The sequence below is a fragment of the Polypterus senegalus genome, chromosome 1, assembly GCF_016835505.1.
Source record: "Polypterus senegalus isolate Bchr_013 chromosome 1, ASM1683550v1, whole genome shotgun sequence".
NCBI lineage: Eukaryota > Metazoa > Chordata > Cladistia > Polypteriformes > Polypteridae > Polypterus > Polypterus senegalus.
Genome location: NC_053154.1, coordinates 340,697,023 through 340,718,137, shown reverse-complemented (window position 1 = coordinate 340,718,137; position 21,115 = coordinate 340,697,023). Strand labels below are relative to the sequence as shown.

General features: G+C 42.2%; 1 protein-coding gene and 1 pseudogene across 1 annotated transcript; both read right to left on the bottom strand.

Annotated features, from left to right (window-relative positions):
• Positions 1-972: 972 nt before the first annotated feature.
• LOC120517157 (CD276 antigen homolog) lies at positions 973-20,218 on the bottom strand. Its single transcript, XM_039739320.1, has 6 exons — positions 20,124-20,218; positions 16,948-17,289; positions 12,202-12,495; positions 11,333-11,476; positions 10,788-10,890; positions 973-2,997 (listed from the first exon to the last, which is right to left on the bottom strand). The coding sequence occupies exons 1-5, from the start codon at positions 20,179-20,181 to the stop codon at positions 10,802-10,804; spliced, it is 927 nt and encodes a 308-aa protein (XP_039595254.1). The 5' UTR covers positions 20,182-20,218; the 3' UTR covers positions 973-2,997; positions 10,788-10,801.
• LOC120520020 lies at positions 3,920-4,087 on the bottom strand (annotated as a pseudogene).
• Positions 20,219-21,115: the final 897 nt, after the last annotated feature.

Below are 21,115 nucleotides of genomic sequence, written 5' to 3'. Positions count from 1 at the left end.
ATGCTCAGTTCCCTACAATTACAGCTTTTTATTTTTTGACACTTCTAGCATTAAGGCAAGCTATTTGTTAAGTGTTAATCATTTTACTTTAACATTTAAATGTTATGTCAGTCAGTCAAGCAGGCCAAGCTCCAGGAGGAATCAACGAGAGTCTGTGTGAGGAGGTCCTCAGTAACATGGAAGGAGCAGGACAGCTGGCCAAGCAGAGACTGCACTCCTAAGAGGAGCAAGGAGAGCTTGAATCTGATGAGATGAATGGAGTCAGAAACCTCAAGGTGGACAGACGACTGCTAGGAGTCGACCACACAAGAGACAGCGGGCCACAGCACGATGACAGCACAAGTATGGGGTCAAGGTGAGATGAACCGAGACCCATCTCAACAACAACAACAACATTTATTTATATAGCACATTTTCATACAGACAGTAGCTCGGTCTCTAGGTGTGTATTTGATCTTCCTCTATGGCCCCACGGACTGGGAAATTAACTTTGGCACATGAGGGTTAAGCAATTGCCTGTACTTGACAGCCTTTAAGAAGTTTCCTTAGAAGATGTTGTGCCATCTTAGCTGTTGTCTAAGCACATGAGCCTGACGAACTGAATGGAACCCCATCTTTTGTCACATTTTTCTATATTCTTAAGTTCTTACGAATAAAACAATAAACCTGGCAGCATATTTAATAAATGCTCAGTCATGATCGTTACTACTGAACATGCATAAGCAGGAGTGACCTTCTCTTTGACGTCACAGTTTTCTTATTTGTAAATCTTGTTCCTGACCAGCATATCCACCGCCACTGCAGGACTCCTAGTCGGGTCAGCGGTATGACAGGTGAACCTTCATCTTTGGTTTATCGTTCTTCATACTTACTTCAAGGGGCTTCACATCAGGCTCTCCTTTCTCTGTTCCTGCACAGCACTAATAATGGTGAAGCAAGCCCTGTGATGGCAGAGACCTGATGAAAAAGACCCTGAATACAACAGAAACAATTTTATTTACTTCTTGTGGAGTCCAAAAATCACACAAGCAATGCCTCAAAGGCCTTTAACAGACCCTGTGTTTTGAGAGCCCAGCAACCTTAACCCCTGAAAAAGACAAGAAAAACTTCCAAAATAAAAAAGGAACAATTCCTGGCAAAAACACTTCTGAGAGGGACCCCTTCTAGGTAAGTTGAAAGTGCAATGGGTGTCAATAAGGAGTAAATATGACCCATAAAACAGAACACAAGTGGCCCTCTTCACAATCCATCATGGCCACCTCACAAATACAACACAACAGTACAAACAGCTTTGTTCCTGCACTGAGCTCCTCACCAAGTGACAACATGGCAGAACAGATGACACCCTTTAAAAAATACTCCAGCACGGACACTTTGCTTTTGTCCATTTCCTGTCAGGCTGAAGACGTTGTGTTGATGTACTGAGGTCCTTCAGACAGACCGAAGGCAGATCAGCCTTCATCTTTTATCTTCCATCACTTGATAGCCAAAGCCTTTTGAGGTTTTACAAGCTCATCTTCCCTTGCTATTGTAAAATGTGGCGCTGCACGTTTGTGATGAGTTAGCCCTTTGTCACTCTTGAGTAGCTTCTTTCTTCCTTGATCATCTCACTTGTATTCTGTACCAGCAAATTACGATGTACAGACAGCAAACTCCATCAATTACATGTTGATGAATTTCAAGCACCTCTTTAGAGTAATCAGGTCCATCACCCTCTTATCAACATGGTGTCATCAGCAAAAGTAGAGAAGCTAAGAGAAAGTTACCAATGACCAAGGTTTAATGCTCAGGTCTTTTTGTAGTTATGGCTAACTAGTCGTATGATTTAATCGGTTTACTCTTTACTTACATATAAGGTGCAGTGCAGTGGCACTTTTTGGACCACTTTGCTAAAATTGGACCCCTCAAGTCTGACAGTCACCTGTTAGTGCGATTCTGTCTCACATTTCTGTCAAAAACTAACATTCAAATCCAACACTGCAGGATTTACGATTCAAACTCCCACCTTTCATGCAGTGACCATAATGGCCCTTTAGTCATGAAGATCGATGAACAGCAAGCCGCCTGTCCTCACAGTGCATGGAATTAAAGGCCTACCTTGATCTGACAGACATCATAGTGAGTTTAGAAAAAGGACCAGTGCAGTGACCAAGATGTCTAGACCGTAGAGACACTGAGGGTGTAAAAGACCACGAGAGTGAAAGGGGAAACCACAACACACAAACAAGCCTGGAGCAGGAAGGCCACGGAATGAAGCAAAACTCGTTACCATCTACAAGAAGGCGAGACGCTGCACTCCATGGTGGTAGTTTTGGTGCCATTTCTGATGTATGCAAGACTACTGATGTCAGATAGCAGCCTTGATTGTTATAAATAAATGTCTACATAAGTACATAACAGACTGACGCATCTGACTAATTTAAAAGTCCTTTGGCCCTGATGACTGTCATCTTGCCGACCACACTTTGAAGATCACTGATCTGGAGGACTTTTCACTCGTTTTGGTCAATTTCTGTGTCCTAGGCTTGTACCACTAGTTTAAAAACAGACCCTAACTGATGTGTAACCTTCACTGGTACAGTAAGTCTCTTTGGATAAAAGCATCTGTGATTTGAATAAATGATAAATGAAAATGGAAATATGGCAAATGTTCTCATTTTTAGTTCCATTTTTCAAGGACACAAAGCTTCTTCCTCGTGTCTTAGTAGTGGCGTCACATCAGTTTGTGTGTCGTTTAGGTGCTGGGATCAGTCAGGGCTTCAGTGCTCCATCTTTAAACACTCATAGCCGTCTGGAATGGAGAACAGTGAAGAACATTCTTGACATTTAAGTTCATTCATTAAAAACTGTCAACTCATTCACCTTCCAGTCAACTTGTTCGGTGGAAATTCAAATTTGTCCAAATGAAGACAAAGTGCTTCAGATTCACTTGTGTGTTCCTCAGGCGCTCATTTGAAACTCCTCAATGCCAACACTGTAGTCTCAGCACAAGTTAATCTACACAAAGCAAGAACATAAATTTAAAAAGTTAGTTAACAATCAAAATAAAACATCTTCAGAAAACAGCAAATGTGCCTTTCATAAAGTTCCTTCTAAATGGCAGTGGCTGTCCACAGAGAGCACCATTTTATGACTCCACTCAAACACACTTCGGTGAGGTTCACTCCATGACACTAACATTTGCTTCCAATTCCCATAAATCTTCCATCCTAAATGCACTTCCCTTTCATTTCCACCATTGCTCAGAAATACACAAACTTTCACGAGATGCCAAGTCTACAAGTGGTTGTCATTGTGTGTGTAGCACCAGGATACCAAAATACAAAGGAAGACCTCTTCAGCACAAATGACACAACGATGGCACAGGTCAGGGGCCGAGCCAAAGAAACAAAGGAGAAAAGCTACACTGACAGTCAGCAGGTGGCAGGAGTGGGCACAAGAGCAGTGCCAGGGGGTATCAGGTTGGATCTGAAGATGGTTAACCAGAAGGAGATAAAGACAACAAAAAAGAGGAGAATGGAGGGATGGCATTAGTGGAGTCTCTCAGGGGTCTGTCCTTTGACCCTTATTACTTTTTGTGATTTATATTAATGACATTCGTTCTGGTGTTGCTAGTGAACTTGTCAGATTCACAAATGACACTAAAATTGGAGGGATGGCAGACACTGAGGAGGCAACAATAAGAATTAAAAAGGACTTTATTATAAAAAAAGTGTAAAGTGCAACACGTGGGCAAAGGGAACAAATTATAAATATAAGATGGGAGACACCGAGCTACAGCAAGAGACCTCTGAAAAGCGTTTAGAGTTTATGCTGACACAACATCTTCATCATCTAAGCAAAGTGATGCAAATAAAATGTTAGGTTATATCATAAAATTTGTGGAATATAAGTCGAGGGACATTGTGCTCAAACTCCATAACACACCAGTGAGACCACATCTGGTGCACTGTGTGCAGTTCTGGTCACCACACTACAAGAAAGACACAGCAACACTCAAAGCTGTAAAGAGAAGAACAACCAGGTGCATAATGGGACTTAAGAATAGATACTACACTTGATCTTAGCCAAAGGGCCAAGAAGCACGTGTCACATATGGTCGGGCGGTTAGAATTCCTGGTTTTGACTCCAGGTATGGTAAAGCTATTCCAACCCCTCTTCAGCATCAGAGCTGTGTTCTTCATCCTGCACTGCCTTCCCTCGTCTTGGTAGGCAGTGTGGTGTAGTGGTTAAGGCTTTGGACTTTAACACTAGAATTACCAGAGCCAACGAAAAAACTCTTAAATCTGGCCCACCTTAAATCCTTTCGCACCTCTCCGTCAGCCTCTTTTGTCTTCTAAATGTGTTGATAAGCCCAAGCAGCCTGCTATACCATCCCCTAACCGCCTCAGAACGGGCAAGAAGTTCTCCCAGTTCCTGCCATGATTATCTGGGAGTGAGCTACCCAGAATTGTAAGGGGAAATAATTTAATGTGTATTTTGTGTCTACAACAATCTGTGTAAACACATCGTTAAAACAGAAACATTTTTTATGTTTTAGTAATAAATAATCAAATGTAGACATTAACTGTATAATGTGTGAAGGCTGATGGCTAAATATCAAATAAACACTTTCACAAAAGTACAATACCACAGCTTCCGTGGTGCAGCGTTTAGATCTGTCGATTTATAATCCCGAGACCATGAGTTTGAAATCCACTAGTGAATCTGCCTTTTCGTATCTCATTGTCACTTGATTTTTTTTTTTATTCAGTTTATTGTGTGCTCCTGCTCACGCTGAATTAGTGTGCACCTTATGGTCCATGATGTCAAAGCCGCACTGACAAAAAACAGACATAGGTATATATAATATTTGGAATAACTAATTTTATGACATGTATAGTACATTTCGGAAAACATTGTGGCACTGATGTAATATTATTCATATCATTCATATTCATTTGCACGCCTTCTTGCGCTTGTAATCAGTGACCGCGTTTTTTTTTTCGTACTCCAGGACATGCAGAGAAAAGAATAGTACAGTGAGATCAGTTCTGCGCTATATGCAATCATCATATTCAAATGTTAACAGTTCATACACACACCCAAGGACCGTCCTTTCTATGTTTACGATATGTGTACCTGTTGCAATGTACACACTTCTCTCTGTGCTGTGGTTCCTATTACACTGAAGGGGGACCTGACACTGACTCATTGGAAAGCGGCGTTCTTGGAACAATGTTGCATCCTCTTTTGCTTTCTCCATCGCCTTTTCTTGTAGGAAGCGAAGACTAAGTTCCTCTGCAAGGTGAACCATGAACACTCTTCTTTTCTCAGTGTCTTGTACAGTACATGCGCATTGATCGCCGCAAGGTCAAGCTTGTTATAGCACAAGCAACCTCCCACCTGGGTGCTTCTGCTCAGACTGAATAAGGTCACGCCTTCTGGTGCACAATGTCAACGCAGTACCGGGCAAAGAAGAAAGAGATAAATATATGTGACATTTTGAAGAAATCATTTTATGACCTGAATAGTACCAAATCAGAAATCATTGTCGCACTAAAGCAATATTATTTGAACAGCATCCGATCAGGTATGAATTTATACTGGCGCTGTTAGTTACAGTCAGATCTTTGTGGTTTGGGGGGGCGAAGAACAGCGTGAACGTGACTGAGGGAATAAGACTGAAAAAAAAGCTAACTTTTACAAATACCATACATTCACGCCCGATCTGACACTGTTCATTTTCAAACAATATTGCATTAGTGCGATGATGTTTTCTGATTGGTACTATTCAGGTCATAAAATGATTTCTTCAAAATGTCACATATATTGTCTCTTTCTTTCAGATGTGTAATAGAAACCACAGCATAGAGAGAAGTGTGTACATTGTAACAGGTGCACATGTCGTAAATGTACTCTGACTGTTACAGACACAAATCAAATGTATGTGTTTATTGTATAATATAAATAATAAGAGCAGCTCACTACTCAAAACGGTAAATACAGGAGTGAGTCAGGATCGAGCCGGGGACTCTTGATTACAAGTCAGCAATTCTTACTGCTACACCACAGAAGCTGTTGTATCATTCTCGTACCTTTTGTGAAAGTGTTTATTTGATCTTTGGACTTCAGGCTTCACACATTATATAGTTTATGTCTACATTTTGTCATTTATTACTAAAATATGAAAAATGTTTCTGTTTTAACGATGTGTTTACACAGATTATTGTAGAAACGGAACACACATGAAATGCATGTGTTCCAAATAACAATCTATTATTTCCACTCAAACCTCAGCACTTCACTCCCAGATAATCAAGGCATGAGCTGGGAGAACTTTGTGCACATTCTGTGGCGGTGGGGGATGGAATAGTGAGCTGCTTGTCTCGATCGGCACGTTTACAAGACAAAAGATGCTGATGTAGAGGTGTGAAGGGGTTTAAGGTGGGCCAGATTTATGAGTTTTTTCGTAGGCTCTGGTAATTCTAGTGTTAAACCCTGAGGCTGCAGGTTCAAATCCCGCAATGACACTGTATGACCATCAGCAAGTCACTTCAACTTCCTTTGCTCAAAGTGAGGAAAAAAAACAAAAAAACATAATCAATTGTACCATAAATGTTGTAAGTCACGTTAGATGAAGACGTCATTCTAAATGAAAACTTAAGGACATGTCCTACTGTGACAGACTCAGAGAATTAAACCTGATCAGTCTGAGCAGAGAGCACTGTGTGGTGGTCTAATCCAGGTCTTCAAAGTCAGTGATGAAGCTGATCCAACAGAAATTTTACAGCTTAATGGTGAATCTCGTACTCAAAGACCTTAGTGGAAGTGCATTTAGGACTGGAGACAGGAAGCACATCTTTGTGCAAACACTACCAAGACATGGAGATGAAGCAGAAAACCTTTAGGAAGGATCTGGATGAGATATTGAGACAGCCAAACTATTAGCTAACCAAACAAGCGAAAAATGGACTGAATGGTCGCCTCTAATTTGTAAAATTTCTTAGGTTCTTATTAATGAATAACCAAGAAACAGTTAATCTCAGGAGAGAATAAGGAAGTGTGTCAAGATGTCAGAAGTCCTTCTGGCCAAGAGAAGGCACTTTTTATCTTCCCTAAGCAGGAAACCAAGGACTGTGCCGCCCTTAGAGGAAGGAGGTTGGTAGTTTCTTTGTGGCACATTGGATGGTAGCACACAGAAAAACGGGTGCTATGGTGCTAAAAAGACCTGGTACTTTGAGGACTAAATGGTGGTCAGGAATGAAGGGACAGCTGGGGTACAAGGAGGGTCTTGCCAACACATTTACAGTATCTGCAAACAGAGCCACAATGAGACAGTGATTAGGAGGACAGCTGGGACAACAGGCAGGAGGATCAGAGCACAGGGTCACAAAAGCAGAGAATGAGAGGGGGTGAAGAGGTAAGCCCCTCAGGCAGACGGGTCAAGGCCTGTGTTGGCAACTCCTCTTGTACTTTGTGTATTTTGTAGGATTTAGGATAACAAATGTGCCCTTCTTTGAGAGACCGAGTCATGGTATTAACCCAGGATTAGAGTGACACTAGGAGGACATGTTTGTTTTGCACAGCATTACATAACATGCTCTATTAAAGAAAAGTGGACAATGAGAAATGGAGCCAAGCGGAAAATGAATGTGCTGCTATAATTACTTTACTATTCATTAGTAGCTTTACTTCCTAACCCAGCCACAGGGGATGCACAAACCAGTGTGTTTCTTCATGCTGATCACAAGCCCGGATAAACGGGGAGGGTTATATCAGTAAGGGCATCTGGTGTAAAATTTTTCCTAATCAATATGCGGACAACAATTTTGGATGATCCTCTGATCGGTTAAGCCCCGGGTTAACAACAGCCGCCACCAGTACTGTTAGCCAACAGAGTGGTGGCGGAAATTGGGCTACTGCTGGCTGAAGAAGGAGAAGAAGAGGGGGAAGACATGTCCAAAGGCAGAAGGACAGGAGGAAGGTAAAGAGAGTGGAACTGAGGGTAGGAACTTTGAATGCTAGCAGTATGACTGGTAAGAGGAGAGAGTTAGCAGATATGATGGAGAGAAGGAAGGCTGATATATTGTGTGTGCAAGAGAATAAATGAAAGGGGAGTAAGGCCAGGTGGATTGGAGGTTCAATTGTCTATCATGGTGTGGATGGGAGGAGTTATTCTGAAGGAACAGCATGTCAAGAGTATTTTGGAGGTTAAAAGAGTGTCACACCGAGTAAGGATTATGAAGCTGGAAATTGGAGGTGTGTTGAGTCTGTTAAAGCCCATTGCGGCACTTCTTGTGTGATTTTGGGCTATACAAAAATAAATTATATTGTATTGTATTGTATTGTATTGTATTGTATTGTATTGTATTGTATGATGAATGTTGTTAGTGCATATGCCTTGTAAGTTGGGTGTGCAATGGATGAGAAAGAAGATTTGTGGAGTGAGTTGGATGAAGTGATGAGCAGTGTACCCAAGGGACAGAAAGTGGTGGCAGGGGAGAGTGTAGTTAAGCAGCATAGGATGGTGGTCTGTATGATGATGTTGGAGATCAAGAAGAGGAAGAGAGTGAGGGCAGAGCCAAGGATCAAATGGTAGAAGTTAAAAAAGGAGGACTGCAAGGTTAAGTTCAGGGGGGAGGTGAGACAGGCACTGGGTGGTAGTAAAGAGTCACCAGACAGCTGGGAAACTACAGCAGATGTAGTAAGGGTGACAGCAAGAAGGGTGCTTGGTGTGATATCTGGACAGAGGAAGGAGGAAAAGGAAACCTGGTGGTGGAATGGAGAAGTACAGGAGAGTATACAAAGAAAGAAGATGGCGAAGAAGAAGTGGGATAGTCAAAGAGATGCAGAAAGTAGACAAGAGTACAACGAGATAAGGTGCAAGGTGAAGAGAGAGGTGGTGAAGACTAAAGAAAAGGCGTATGATGAGTTGTATGAGAGGTTGGACACTAAGGAGGGAGAAAAGGACCGGTGGGCTACAGAGAGGGACCGAGCTGGGAAAGATGTGCAGCAGGTTAGGGTGATAAAGGATACCAGCGAGGAGAGTGTGTTGAGCTGATGGAAAGAGTACTTTGAGAGGATGAAGAATGAAGAGAATGGGAGAGAGAGAAGGTTGGATGATGTGGAGATAGTGAATCAGGAAGTGCAACAGATTAGCAAGGAGGACGTTAGGACAGCTATGAAGAGAATGAAGAATGGAAAGGCTGTTTGTCCAGATGACATACCTGTGGAAGCATTAAATTGTTTAGGAGAGATGACAGAGGAAATTTTAACCAGATTGTTTAATGGAATCTTGGAAAGTGAGAGGAAGCCTGAGGAGTGGAGAAGTGTACTGGTGCCGATATTTATGAATAAGGGGGATGTGCAGGACTGTAGTAATTACAGGGGGATAAAATTGATAATCCACAGCATGAAGTTATGGGAAAGAATAGTGGAAGCTAGGTTAAGAAGTGAGGTAATGATTGGTGAGCAGCAGTATGGTTTCATGCCAAGAAAGAGCACCACAGATGTGATGATTGCTATGAAGATGTTGATTGAGAAGTAGAGAGAAGGCCAGAAGGAGTTGAATTGCGTCTTTGTGGACTTGTAGAAAGCATATGACAGGGTGACTGAAAGGAGCTGTGGTATTGTATGAGGAAGTCGGGAGTGGCAGAGAAGTACTTAAGAGTTGTACAGGATATGTACGAGGGAAGCGTGACAGTGGTGAGGTCTGCGGTAGGAGTGAAAGAGGTGGGATTACATCAGGGATCGGCTCTGAGCCCTTTCTTATTTGCAAAGGTAATGGACAGGTTGACAGATGAGATTAGACAGGAGTCCCCATGGACTATGATGTTTGCTGATAACATTGTGATCTATAGCGATAGTATTGACCAGGTTGAGGAGACCCTGGAGAAGTGGAGATATGAGAGGAGAGGAATGAAGGTCAGTAGGAACAAGACAGAATACATGTGTGTGAATGAGAGGGAGGTCAGTGAAATGGTGAGGATGCAAGGAGTAGTGTTGGCGAAGGTGGATGAGTTTAAATACTTGGGATCAACAGTACAGAGTAATGGGGAGTGTGGAAGAGAGGTGAAGAAGAGAGTGCAGGTAGGGTGGAATGGGTGGAGAAGATTATCAGGAGTAATTTGTGACAGACCGGTATCAGCAAGAGTGAAAGGGAAGGTCTACAGGATGGTAGTAAGACCAGCTATGTTATACGGGCTGGAGACGGTGGCCCAGGAGACAGAGCTGGAAGTGGCAGAGTTAAAGATGTTAAGATTTGCATTGGGTGTGACGAGGATAGATAGGATTAGAAATGTGGACATTAGAGGGTCAGCTCAAGTTGCACAGTTGGGAGACAAAGTCAGAGAAGCGAGATTGCGTTGGTTTGGACATGTGCAGAGTAGAGATGATGAGTATATTGAGAGAAGGATGCTAAGGATAGAGCTGCCAGGGAAGAGGAAAAGAGGAAGGCCTAAGAGAAGGTTTATGGATGTGGTGAGAGAGGACATGGAGGTGATGGGTGTGAGAGAGCAAGATGAAGAGGACAGAAAGATATGGAAAAAGATGATCCATTGTGGCAACCCCTAACGAGAGCAGCCAAAAAAGGAAGAAGAAGAAGCTTTACTTCCTAGTGTCAGGTTTTATGATTACACCATGTTAGTGGCTCAGAAAGTCTACCTTAAATTCACATACAGATGCCAAATCTGCAATACAATAAAAACACAATCGACGGACTGAAGATGAAAACTCCAAAGAAGCTGTCTGTGCAGACACAGATTCAGTTTGTCTTTAATAAATTGGAGGTTGATAATTTAAGTTACCTTCTTTCACATTCTCAGAACTCTTTGGCTTCAGGGTTTCCAAAGTTTGGTGTTTGCTGTAGTGGAGCTTCAGATTCCTGGTCTTTGTTCTTTGTTCTTGTTACTGAAAGAAAATTCATGAAAATGTGTTCATTTGGCTGGATAGTCAGAACAGTGACATTCTGAGATGAAGACGTGTAAAGAGTGCAGGCTGGAGATGAGAAATTCAAACCATAACAGCAACAGTGGACAGAACACAGAGTGAAGAAAAAGAAATTTGACGACATCAGCCTTGTGACCTCATGGAGCTCCTAACATTTGTGTGTCCTGTGATGCCCTCCAGTGGCTGGTGGTGAATCCTTTACCATCTTGTAGGCTGCACCAACAGTAAGCAGTGCTGGGATAAAGGCAGACAGACATACAGACAGAGAGACACTGCAAAAGTGTGTGAACTTCACCTCACAAAAGAGCAACTTAAAAAGAATGAGGACATCTTGGACACACAAATGATGAACATCAAGTGATGACATGGCAGCCTTTCAGCTCAGTGTTTAAGTTTGACATACCTGGTGTTCTAGGATGTTCTCTCTTCCTCTTCTTTAACACCACAATCAGCAGCCCCAATAGCACAACCAGCACTGCCACTAACACCAGTATCACCTTGGTGCCTCCACTCACTCTGTTTGACTCTTTCTCAGCTTTAATCAGATCTGTAAATCAAAGGCAAAGATGAAATGCTCGACAATTGGAAACATTAACTCAAACAGCTGCTTATAATGTGACAAGTCATTAATTATCTTTCATTCTTAAAGGCAGGTGTCCAGAGCCCGGCTACCCGACTCAGTCTGTAGATGACCGTAACGGTGGCCACACATGTTTATGGTAGTCCAGTTCTTTATGTTTGCCTTTGTCTCATTGGACTTGTGTTTTAATTTGACTGCTTGCTCCACTGACTGAGCTCAGAAGAGTTTTATGTTCATCAGGTTCTACTTTGTTTTCTTCATGTTTTAACAAAGCCATACTTTTACATGTGTAAGTTTGAATTTAGTGACGAGTACAATCTACATTTGCATTTGTTTGAGTTCTGCTTACTGCATGCCAACAGCACTACAACTGTGCCACCACCCCGCTATGTCTATAAAGTTAAATAACTAAATTAACTAATAAATTAATAACTGTATTGTGGGATGTGACAAAGAATAACAACAACAACATGGCATGTGAGTGTGTTCAGTGTGTTCATGTGAGTTGCCCAAAGTGCATTCTTTCCTTCAGTTGTGCTCATGTCACTTGTACTGGTAAATGTCAGCTGCTGGTGACAATAGTTGACATAAAGGAAGGACAATCTGCAGGTGGGTGTCACAATAAGTGGTCTTTTTTTGTGATGTAGATTTCCTAGTGCCTGCTTCTGTGCTCACACACAAGGTGAACTCACACTGAATTTCAGCTGATGTCCTCTTCTCCCTCAGTCTGTTATTCTCGACGGTGCAGGTCACAGACACGTCTCCTGTCACATTCACAGTCAGGACGCTGGTGACACTGTACAGACCTCTGCTGTCGCGGCTCAGTGTTGTGCTCACTCGTCTTGAGTTCTGCAGCAGCTCCTTATTCACAGACCACTGGACCTTTGGCTCAGGGAATCCCCCAGTAGACTTGCAGGTGAAACTGACCTCATGGTCTTTAAACACTGGTGATGCTGGTCCTTGGACAACTGGGACAGAGTAACGACCTGAAGAGACACAAACACATTAAAAGGACTGAACCTGCAGTGAGACATGTGTGTGACCTGCTGCTTCATCTCCTACAGTCCGGTGGCACAACTGACCTCATCAGACACACCGGACTGGACAGCGGCTCATTGGCATCCCCAATTCCTCTTAGGACGCACACTGACCATTAGATTTCAAAGGCATTTACTGTACTGAAGTATCTGAGAGCTTACATAAAAGTATTTCATTTATTTCATTTACCTTTTCAATTATGAACCTGCATTCAATAAAGCATTTAATTGAGCAGAAGCTCATACAATTAAACACAATAAGTTGGGCAGCTCACCCTCCACAGCTTTGTCAGGCCAGGAAAGTTATGAAATGTTGTAGTGCTGCCCAAACCCACCGACCGTGAGGCAGACTACAAGCTAAGCACCCGTCTTTTAGAACCTTCATTTTTATTATTTAATTGAGGTTCACCTGGGCACCTCACACTGCACCCCACTTCTCTTCTTCTCCCAGTAAGGCACACCAGTATGTCTTAAAACAAAATCAAACAAATGGTAAAATAACCAACCAGTTTATTACAGGAATAAATGAAACAGAAAGAGCAACAAATCTGAGGACCAACTATTTAAAAACTACAAGCAGCAAAAGGAATGAAAATGGCAGCCAAACCGGTGCAATCCAGTTCAGGGTTTGGGGGGCCATGGCCTATCCTGGCAGCACTAGACAGAATGCAGGGGCATCAAATAAATGTAGCAAAAAGGATGAATTAAAACCAACAGAAAAAAGAAAAATGTATTAGATGCGAAGAAACATCCAACACAAACAGTGCTGAGCTCAACACGGCCATTCTGTATGTGGACCACTTTAGTGGCAAGTGGCACCGCTACTGTAATGTCTGAATATCTCAAAAGCTGAGGTTAGTGGCATCAAAAACAAGAACCACAACAGGGTGGAGTGTAAACAGCAGAAAATAATGCGTGGCAGCACTAAAAAATGCGGGGTCAAATATTAGAGAGTTTCATCACCAGCCAGCAACATAAACTGCTCTGTGGCCCCTCACTACACCACCATTGGACTTTAAGTCAAGTCAAGTCTAGTTGAGGAGCATGCACTGGTACAGTGTGTTGCCGCACTGACTATAGGATGAAACAATTCGGGATCCCGGTTGGCAACCCCACAGGCAGACACGCGGTCCAGTCCCACCCTCTGGAAATGACCCTCTATCTGCCACAGCCAGGCGTTACGTGGGCGACCCCATGGCCTGGTCCAGCCACTTGGGTCCCCAACAATGAGGATCTTATGAGCCAGATCACCCTCAGGGAATCGCGCCACATGGCCGTAGTGCCGTAACTGACGCTCCCTCACAATGCAGGTAATGTGCCTCATTCTGGACTCCATGAGCAAATTGCTCATTCAACATAATGTCAAACCAATGGTACCCAAGGATTTTTCTGATAGACAGTACCAAAGGAGTCCATTGTGCATAGATATCGGGAGCTCCACACACCCCTATCCAGCGACCTCATGACCCCCCATGCTCTCCCAATCCATCTACTGACTTCATAGGAAGAGTCACCAGAGACATGAATGTCATTGCCAAGGTAAGTAAACCTCTCAACGAGGTCGACACTCTCTCCGCAGACAGACACGCTTCTGATGGCCGTGTCCAAGAGGTCATTTAAGTCCTGGCTCTCGGTTTTTATCAGGACACTCGCAAGCCCAGACACTCAGACTCCTCTCTCAGTCTCTCAAGCGCCCTGATCAGAGCCTCCATTGACTCCACGAAGATCACAGCATTATCAGCAAAGTCAAGATCAGTAAATCTTTCTTCACCGATGCCCCACAGCCGCTGGACCCCATGAACCTGCCCAAAACCCAGTCCATACATGCATTGAACAGTGTAGGAGCAGAACACACCGCTGATGAACCCCAGAATCAACTGGGAAAAACGTAGAGGTCCCGTCTCCACTCTGCACAGCACTCACAGTACCAGTGGACAGGCTGGCCATGATATCCAGCAACCTCAAGGGGATCCCGCGAACCTTCAGGATGTCCCACAGGGCAGCTCGATCAACTGAGTCAAACGCTTTGCGAAAACTGACAAAGGCTGCAAAGAAACTCTGCCCATATTCGTGTTTGTGCTCGATGAGAACCCTCAGTGCCAGGATGCGGTCGATGGTAGACTTTTTAGCTGTAAAACCAGACTGTTCCAGTCGCTGGTAGGTGAGCAAGTGATCACAGATACTATTGAGGACGACCTCAATAGCAAGGACCTTACCCCGCACCGAGAGCAGAGTTATCCCCCTGTAGTTGCTGCAATCCAGGCGATCACCGTTCCCTTTCCAGATAGGGACGGCAAGTCCCAGTTTCCAGTCAGTTGGGATGATGCCAGTCTCCCAAATGGAAGCAAAGATTGCTTGCAATGCCAGGAGGACAGCCTTACCACCAGCCTGGAGAAGTTCTCCCCGGATACCACTTCTCCATTATGTGAATGGGCTTTTAAAATTACTGAACCTCCAAACACCAGATGGTGCTGTGGCAAAAAAATAAGCAGTTCATTTCCATCAATCATTTAACTTACTATTAAAATGTTTACAAATGCAAACTTCAATTTGTTGAATTCTCCAGTTGCTCAATGCAATTGCTTATCTAGCTTGTCATTTTGTTAACATTTATGGGTTTATTGTTTTTCCTTATTATTTTGCACCTTTGTGTTTATAACTGTTTAATGATTTCCTGTCTCTTTAAGCTGGTCTATGGTCCTTGTACTTTGTGGTGTAACTCCAGGGAGAAGGGCCACTCTGACGTCAGCACTCCTGAGCCCTCTCTCTGGCTATTTAGGTCAGGTGTGAAGGCTCAGGAGCAGGAGATGATTGTATTTCTCTGGAGTGTTTGTAAGTATTACTGTTTTTGAGCTCTTCCTGTGCTTTTTCATAGATTATGCTGTCAGATAACGTTATTTCAGACGTGTTCACGTAGGATTTGCCTTTTAGCCAATGCCTTGTTTTGCTGTATTTTTCTGTTGTGTTAAATAAATTCTTCATTTATAAAGACTCAGTTTGCTCGATTGTGCATGAGCCAGATGAATGTGCAGTACACTCATCCTCCTTCTTGTAGGGCTCTCTGCTATATTTTGGAATATTTCTTTATATTTTGAACTATTACACCAGTTATCCCCTCTTTGGCCTGGCTACGTTGAAGCTTGCAGGTCGATCTTTAGGGCAGCCTGGTCTGGAGTGAGCCTCTCCTGTGCTGACCAGTGAAGAGCCTGTCCTGCTTTAGGGTTTATTTTAAAGCCTTACCCCGTTTTCATTATGTTTATGACTTGTAACCAGGATATAGAAAAATGGAGCTTTTTGTAGCATGTGAAACTACAGTATCTTTGTGCCAGGTGGTGCTCGCCAGCTCCGGGGTGCGATTGGTGACCCTACTGACCATATGGTGGTGTTTTAGGTATAAGCTTGTGGCTGGGTGCGCATATGCAACTTAAACTTTCAGTTTTCTGGAGGGTCCTGAAGGTCAGGGTCTTTATTTTCAGCAGACAAATGAGTGCATGTCATATGAAAAGCACCTGCTATCGTTGTCATGTCTGTCTGGATCTCCACATGAAATAACTTCTCTCCTAGTAGAACAATTCTGTTGAAACTGGGTATGAATTGCTAGTGTGCTACTTACTGCACATATATTAATTTGATGTTGAGACACCTTCTACCACTGTACCTTGGTGTGACATTACAAGTTGATAGATCTTCATTGGTTGAGTGAATGCTAATGCCATTATTTGGCTGACATTTCAGCCTCACTGAATTTGGTTTGTCTCACCAGAATTTTTATGCCAAAATCACAACATGATACCAACATTTCTATAAAAACAAGTTTACCTAATCTTTTTGTTATTTAATTATTTTAGAATATTTTGGATATTCCATTGTTAAACAGAAGGCTAACGGAAAATGCATCTAATAAGGAAACCACAAATCACTTAGGTTCTGGTGTTCTGGAAAAAAGATCTGAACTATGAAGCTGAATGAGACAGTCCAATGGTGTTTAAAAAGTGGAGAAACTATAAAAATATGTCAAAAGGTCCATACTGATGTGCTTTACTGGTAGGCTTGAATTCTTATTGATTAGAAACTGGTGGGCTTACACCAAGTATTAGAAAGCCCGCCAGTGTTTATGACGACAGTACTCACGATTAAGTATTTGGCAGGAGACTCAGTCCAAACCTCCAATAAATACAAAATAAAGATGCAAACAGTGGTGTAAAGTATGAATTACCACTGGTGATATAATGACACTACAGTTCAAAAAGAAAGACAGACAATGCAATTCTGGTTCTTTTTCTTCTCCTTTTCAAACTCCTCCATACATCACCATCTGAGGCCAGTTTACTATTTCAACCTCCATTAGAGATCACAAAGCTTCTTATACAGAAGAGAAGTTTAGAAGTGAGGTTTCCTCACCTGCAATTTGAAGGCACTTCTGAGACAACTGGCTGGAGAAGTTCTCCCAAGTACGGTGGTAGTAGCAGCAGGCATAGTGCCCATCGTCAGTTAGGGACACACTGGACAGCCTCAGGGACAGATTGCCACGTGAAAGCTCAGACCTAAAGAGCTGCGTTCTGCCTTTAAACTGGGGGGCCTGATTTGTCCAATAATCCTGTCCTTTGACAAATGAATGAACAATGAGATCTTCAGATGTTCTCCATTCAAGAGAAATGTCCTCCGTCTTTAAAGACACTTCAGTGTTCAGAGAGCAGGGGATCTGCACCGTCTCTCCAACGATGGCAGTAAGACAGTAGTCAGCTGAAATTTGAGAAATTAACTCAAGTCAGAAAAAGAAACAACTGTTTTAGATTCAAACTGACAGACTTTAACCTTCATACACATACAACGTTACGAGTACCAGAGCACATGTACAGAGAAATTAAAATGGACTTCTTGTGGCTCAGATTCATAACACACCAAATATATTCACTGAGGAGAGGCTTTCAGGGGTGTAAATGGCAGACACACTCTCACAGCATCCCTGAACTCTAAAACACAATAAAGACGCACAAGTAAACTAAAAAGAATAACTTCATTAAAGAGAAACATTCAGGAACGCTGAACAAAAAGGAAAGAACAAACGAAGATCAAACAATACAACCTGGGCCTCCAGCACCACTTACCAGGTGGGATGGCTCACTCTCATGTTGATCACTGTACACCAATGAAGTTCTCCCCTTCCCATTTCTTGTCCATCTCTTTTCACGTCCTGCCAGCTGACCACTTGTCCAACTCTCCACCTGACTCTTCTCTCCCCAGTCAGTGAGATGATTAAGACCTTAACCTTGGGTCTCATCCACACATCCAAGCATATTGACACCATGATAAATAAGCTCCAAAAATGTCTCTACCATCTCAGATGACCCACAGATTTCATGCAGCCCTCCAATACTAAAGAACTTTGATAAATCCATCATCGAAAGTAGCCTGATAGGAAGTACTACAGTCTGGTTTAAGAACAGCATGCAGCAGGACCATAAGGCTCAGCTGAATGCATCACTGGGTGTGAACTCACTAATTATGAGGACATCTACAACAAGCGATGTCACACCAGAGCAAAGGATCAGAGATACCAGCCATCCTCACAATGGCCTCTTCTCTTTACTCTGTGTATGGATAAAAGCATCACATCATCAAAAGTAACAACCACTTAGGGATAACGATTTCGATGATGTATCACATTTACATCAGAGCTGTGTTTCTCAACCTTCTTTGTATTGGGACCCACTTGACCTCTTTACATTCCTTAACAAACCACAGAAAGCATTTAAAGAGCAGGTAGGTTTCACTCTTCATAAATCAAGCACAATTAGAAAAGTGGGGGAAAGGAAGAAGGTCCCCTTGATGAAACATGCAGTTTGAAATGGGGAAAAACACTGTGCACTGCTGTTGATCGCTTTGGCGGACTGGTGGTGTGTCACAGCAACTTAGTACCTGAAGCAGCAGGACTTGACTTCCTTCCAGGAGTGTTTGAAACCCAAGGACAGCCCCTCACAACCCACCAGTGGCAACCCACAACGACCCAGTAGTCGAGAAACACTGTCTTAGAGTACATCTTTATGTAAGATTCTTACAAGCTGTGCATTATTATAATACAAAAGCTTGTATGCATGTGCGCCTGCTAATGAGGTGAACCAAAAGGTACAAATTTGTGTTCATAATTTAAATGTTAGCCATCAAATTGTGTGTCAACTTCTTTTCATTAGCGGAGTTTACTCCGAGTTCACAAAGAGGCAGAGGAACTTCCTACATGCAGTGCCTGGCAGCACACAGCTTTATTTGAACATGGTTTATTAACATGAACAATATACATACACAAATATACAGACATAGAGACATACTGAATATACATACATATACACACACACAGTATATATCTATATCTCTCTATTATAATAAAAAATCCTGGGATGAGATGAGACTTTTTAGCCTGGGGCAAGATGTGAGTTTTTCAGAAAGATACTTTCATGCCCTGCGAGACGAGACTTTGTGATTTTGTTAACTATAATAACCTTGCACTCAACACACACTAAATCAGCCCATGAATTACAGAGAGACAATTGTGCTTCAGATACAATTCCATTAAAATGTACCTCTCGTCTAATTACTTTCAGTATGGAGATTTCTGGATCTTTTCATACACTACAAGCAAATAACGTTTACAGTAGTGATAGCCGATCTTATGTAGCTTAACGACTGCAATTATTTTTTTTAAATGTTAACATGAGGATGTGCTTTTTCCCTTTGCTCTGTTCCTTTAAATCAAGATGCCTATGTAGTGGCATATCATTAATTGAGAAAGGCAAGAGATTAACTGCCAGTGTGTCACCATTAAGAGTTCATCAGACAACCAGCTAAGCAAAGCGAGGAGACGCATGAAACAACAACAACAAGAAGAGCTGTGTATTAATCAAACTGAGACAGTACTTCGGCCCAAGTATCGTCTCCTGTTAGAACAGGACTACGTAGTCTGGTCTTGATCTGCTGCTAGGACGGGACAATCACAGGTACGCTGACACTGACACACTCGGTTTGCATTTTTCTTAAATGTAACAGAGAAATAATCATTTTCAGACTTCTGCATATATTTCTTTATCTTATTTGCTCCAAGTTCATCTCTCATTGCAGTGTTACTTATTTTTCATGAACACAGAGCTTTATGCCGATTTGCTATTTCTCAGTGGCAGCACATCATTTTAGTTTAGTTTAGTTTTAGTAAGAGTCCAGAGCTTCCTGGCTGGTTTTGACTCTTGCTATGGTTGTTTCTAGCGGTGTTCATTCCTAAATGTGCAGGTTTAAACTGAGACTTCAATTTTATAAAGCATTCTGATACACATGCCTGCTCCTTGGCACACAACATGAATTTAGAACATCTCCATTGTGTGACATTTCCTTCAAACTTGAATAAAAATTCAGAGTATTGGCAGCTGATAAACTTAAATGAAAAAGTTAAGCCCTCCATAAAAGGAGAGACAAATCTCAGCGTAAGAGAAAATCAAAACTGACTAGCTGTTAAGGGGGCTTCTTATGTACTTCAATACGCTTACCCCCACCACCAGATACGTCCTGATAAAATCAAATTCAGTACTCACCCTGGGCATGAGCCAGTAATAACAGAAGAAGAGAGAATTCTCTATAAAAGTGCGACATTTCACCTAAAAATCAAAAGAAAAACATACAAATAGTAAGAGACACGTAGATACAGAAAAATAAAATAAAAAAGGTCATTTCATTTCATATCTATTCATATAGACACTCCTTGCTTAACAACCTGCCAGTTTAAGACCAGTTCAAGAGGTAGAATGGAGACTGACAAGGTGAGAGACAGAGGTTGATGGAGACTTTAAAAACAAATAATAAAACCTTAAACTCGACTCTGTATTTAACAGGCAGCCAGTGCAAGGATGTGAGCGCAGGAGTGATACTCTCGCCTTTCTCTGTACCTGTTAGAAGCCTTACAGCTAGAAGACCTGTAAGCGTGACAAGCTCGACTGACACAACCCCAGGTACAGAGGGTTACAACAGTCAAAATATGAGGAAATAAAAGCATGAATGACAATTTACAATTTCTAGTATGTTTGAGTTTTGATATATTCCGAAGTTGAAAGAAGTCAACACAAACAACCAAGTTTACTTGTTTGTTGAATTTAGTACCAAGATTTTTGACATTGCTGTGCACTTTAGCTGACAATGGGCCCAAATCATTTGCTATAACTCTGACCAAGTCAGGATTCCCAAATATGATCAAATCTGCTTTGTCTTGGTTTGGTTTAAGAAAATTCTGTGACATCCAACAATTAACGTCCCTTTTGAAATGAACTGCACAGCACCATCTTGACCTAGCTTAAGTCAAAGGTATAACTACGTGTCATCTGTGTAACAGTGATATATTTTTGTTGTATTTCTGAAAAATGGAATCAAGGGGAGTTCTTGAACAAGGAGAACAGGACAGGGCCTAAGAGGAGCCTTGAGGTATTCCACATGTAATTGTTGCAAAAAAAAAAAAAAAAAAAAAGATTTGAACAGGCCTGGCAAAAGGACACAGTGACCTGACAATGTCATTTTAGAGTTCAAATGCAATGCG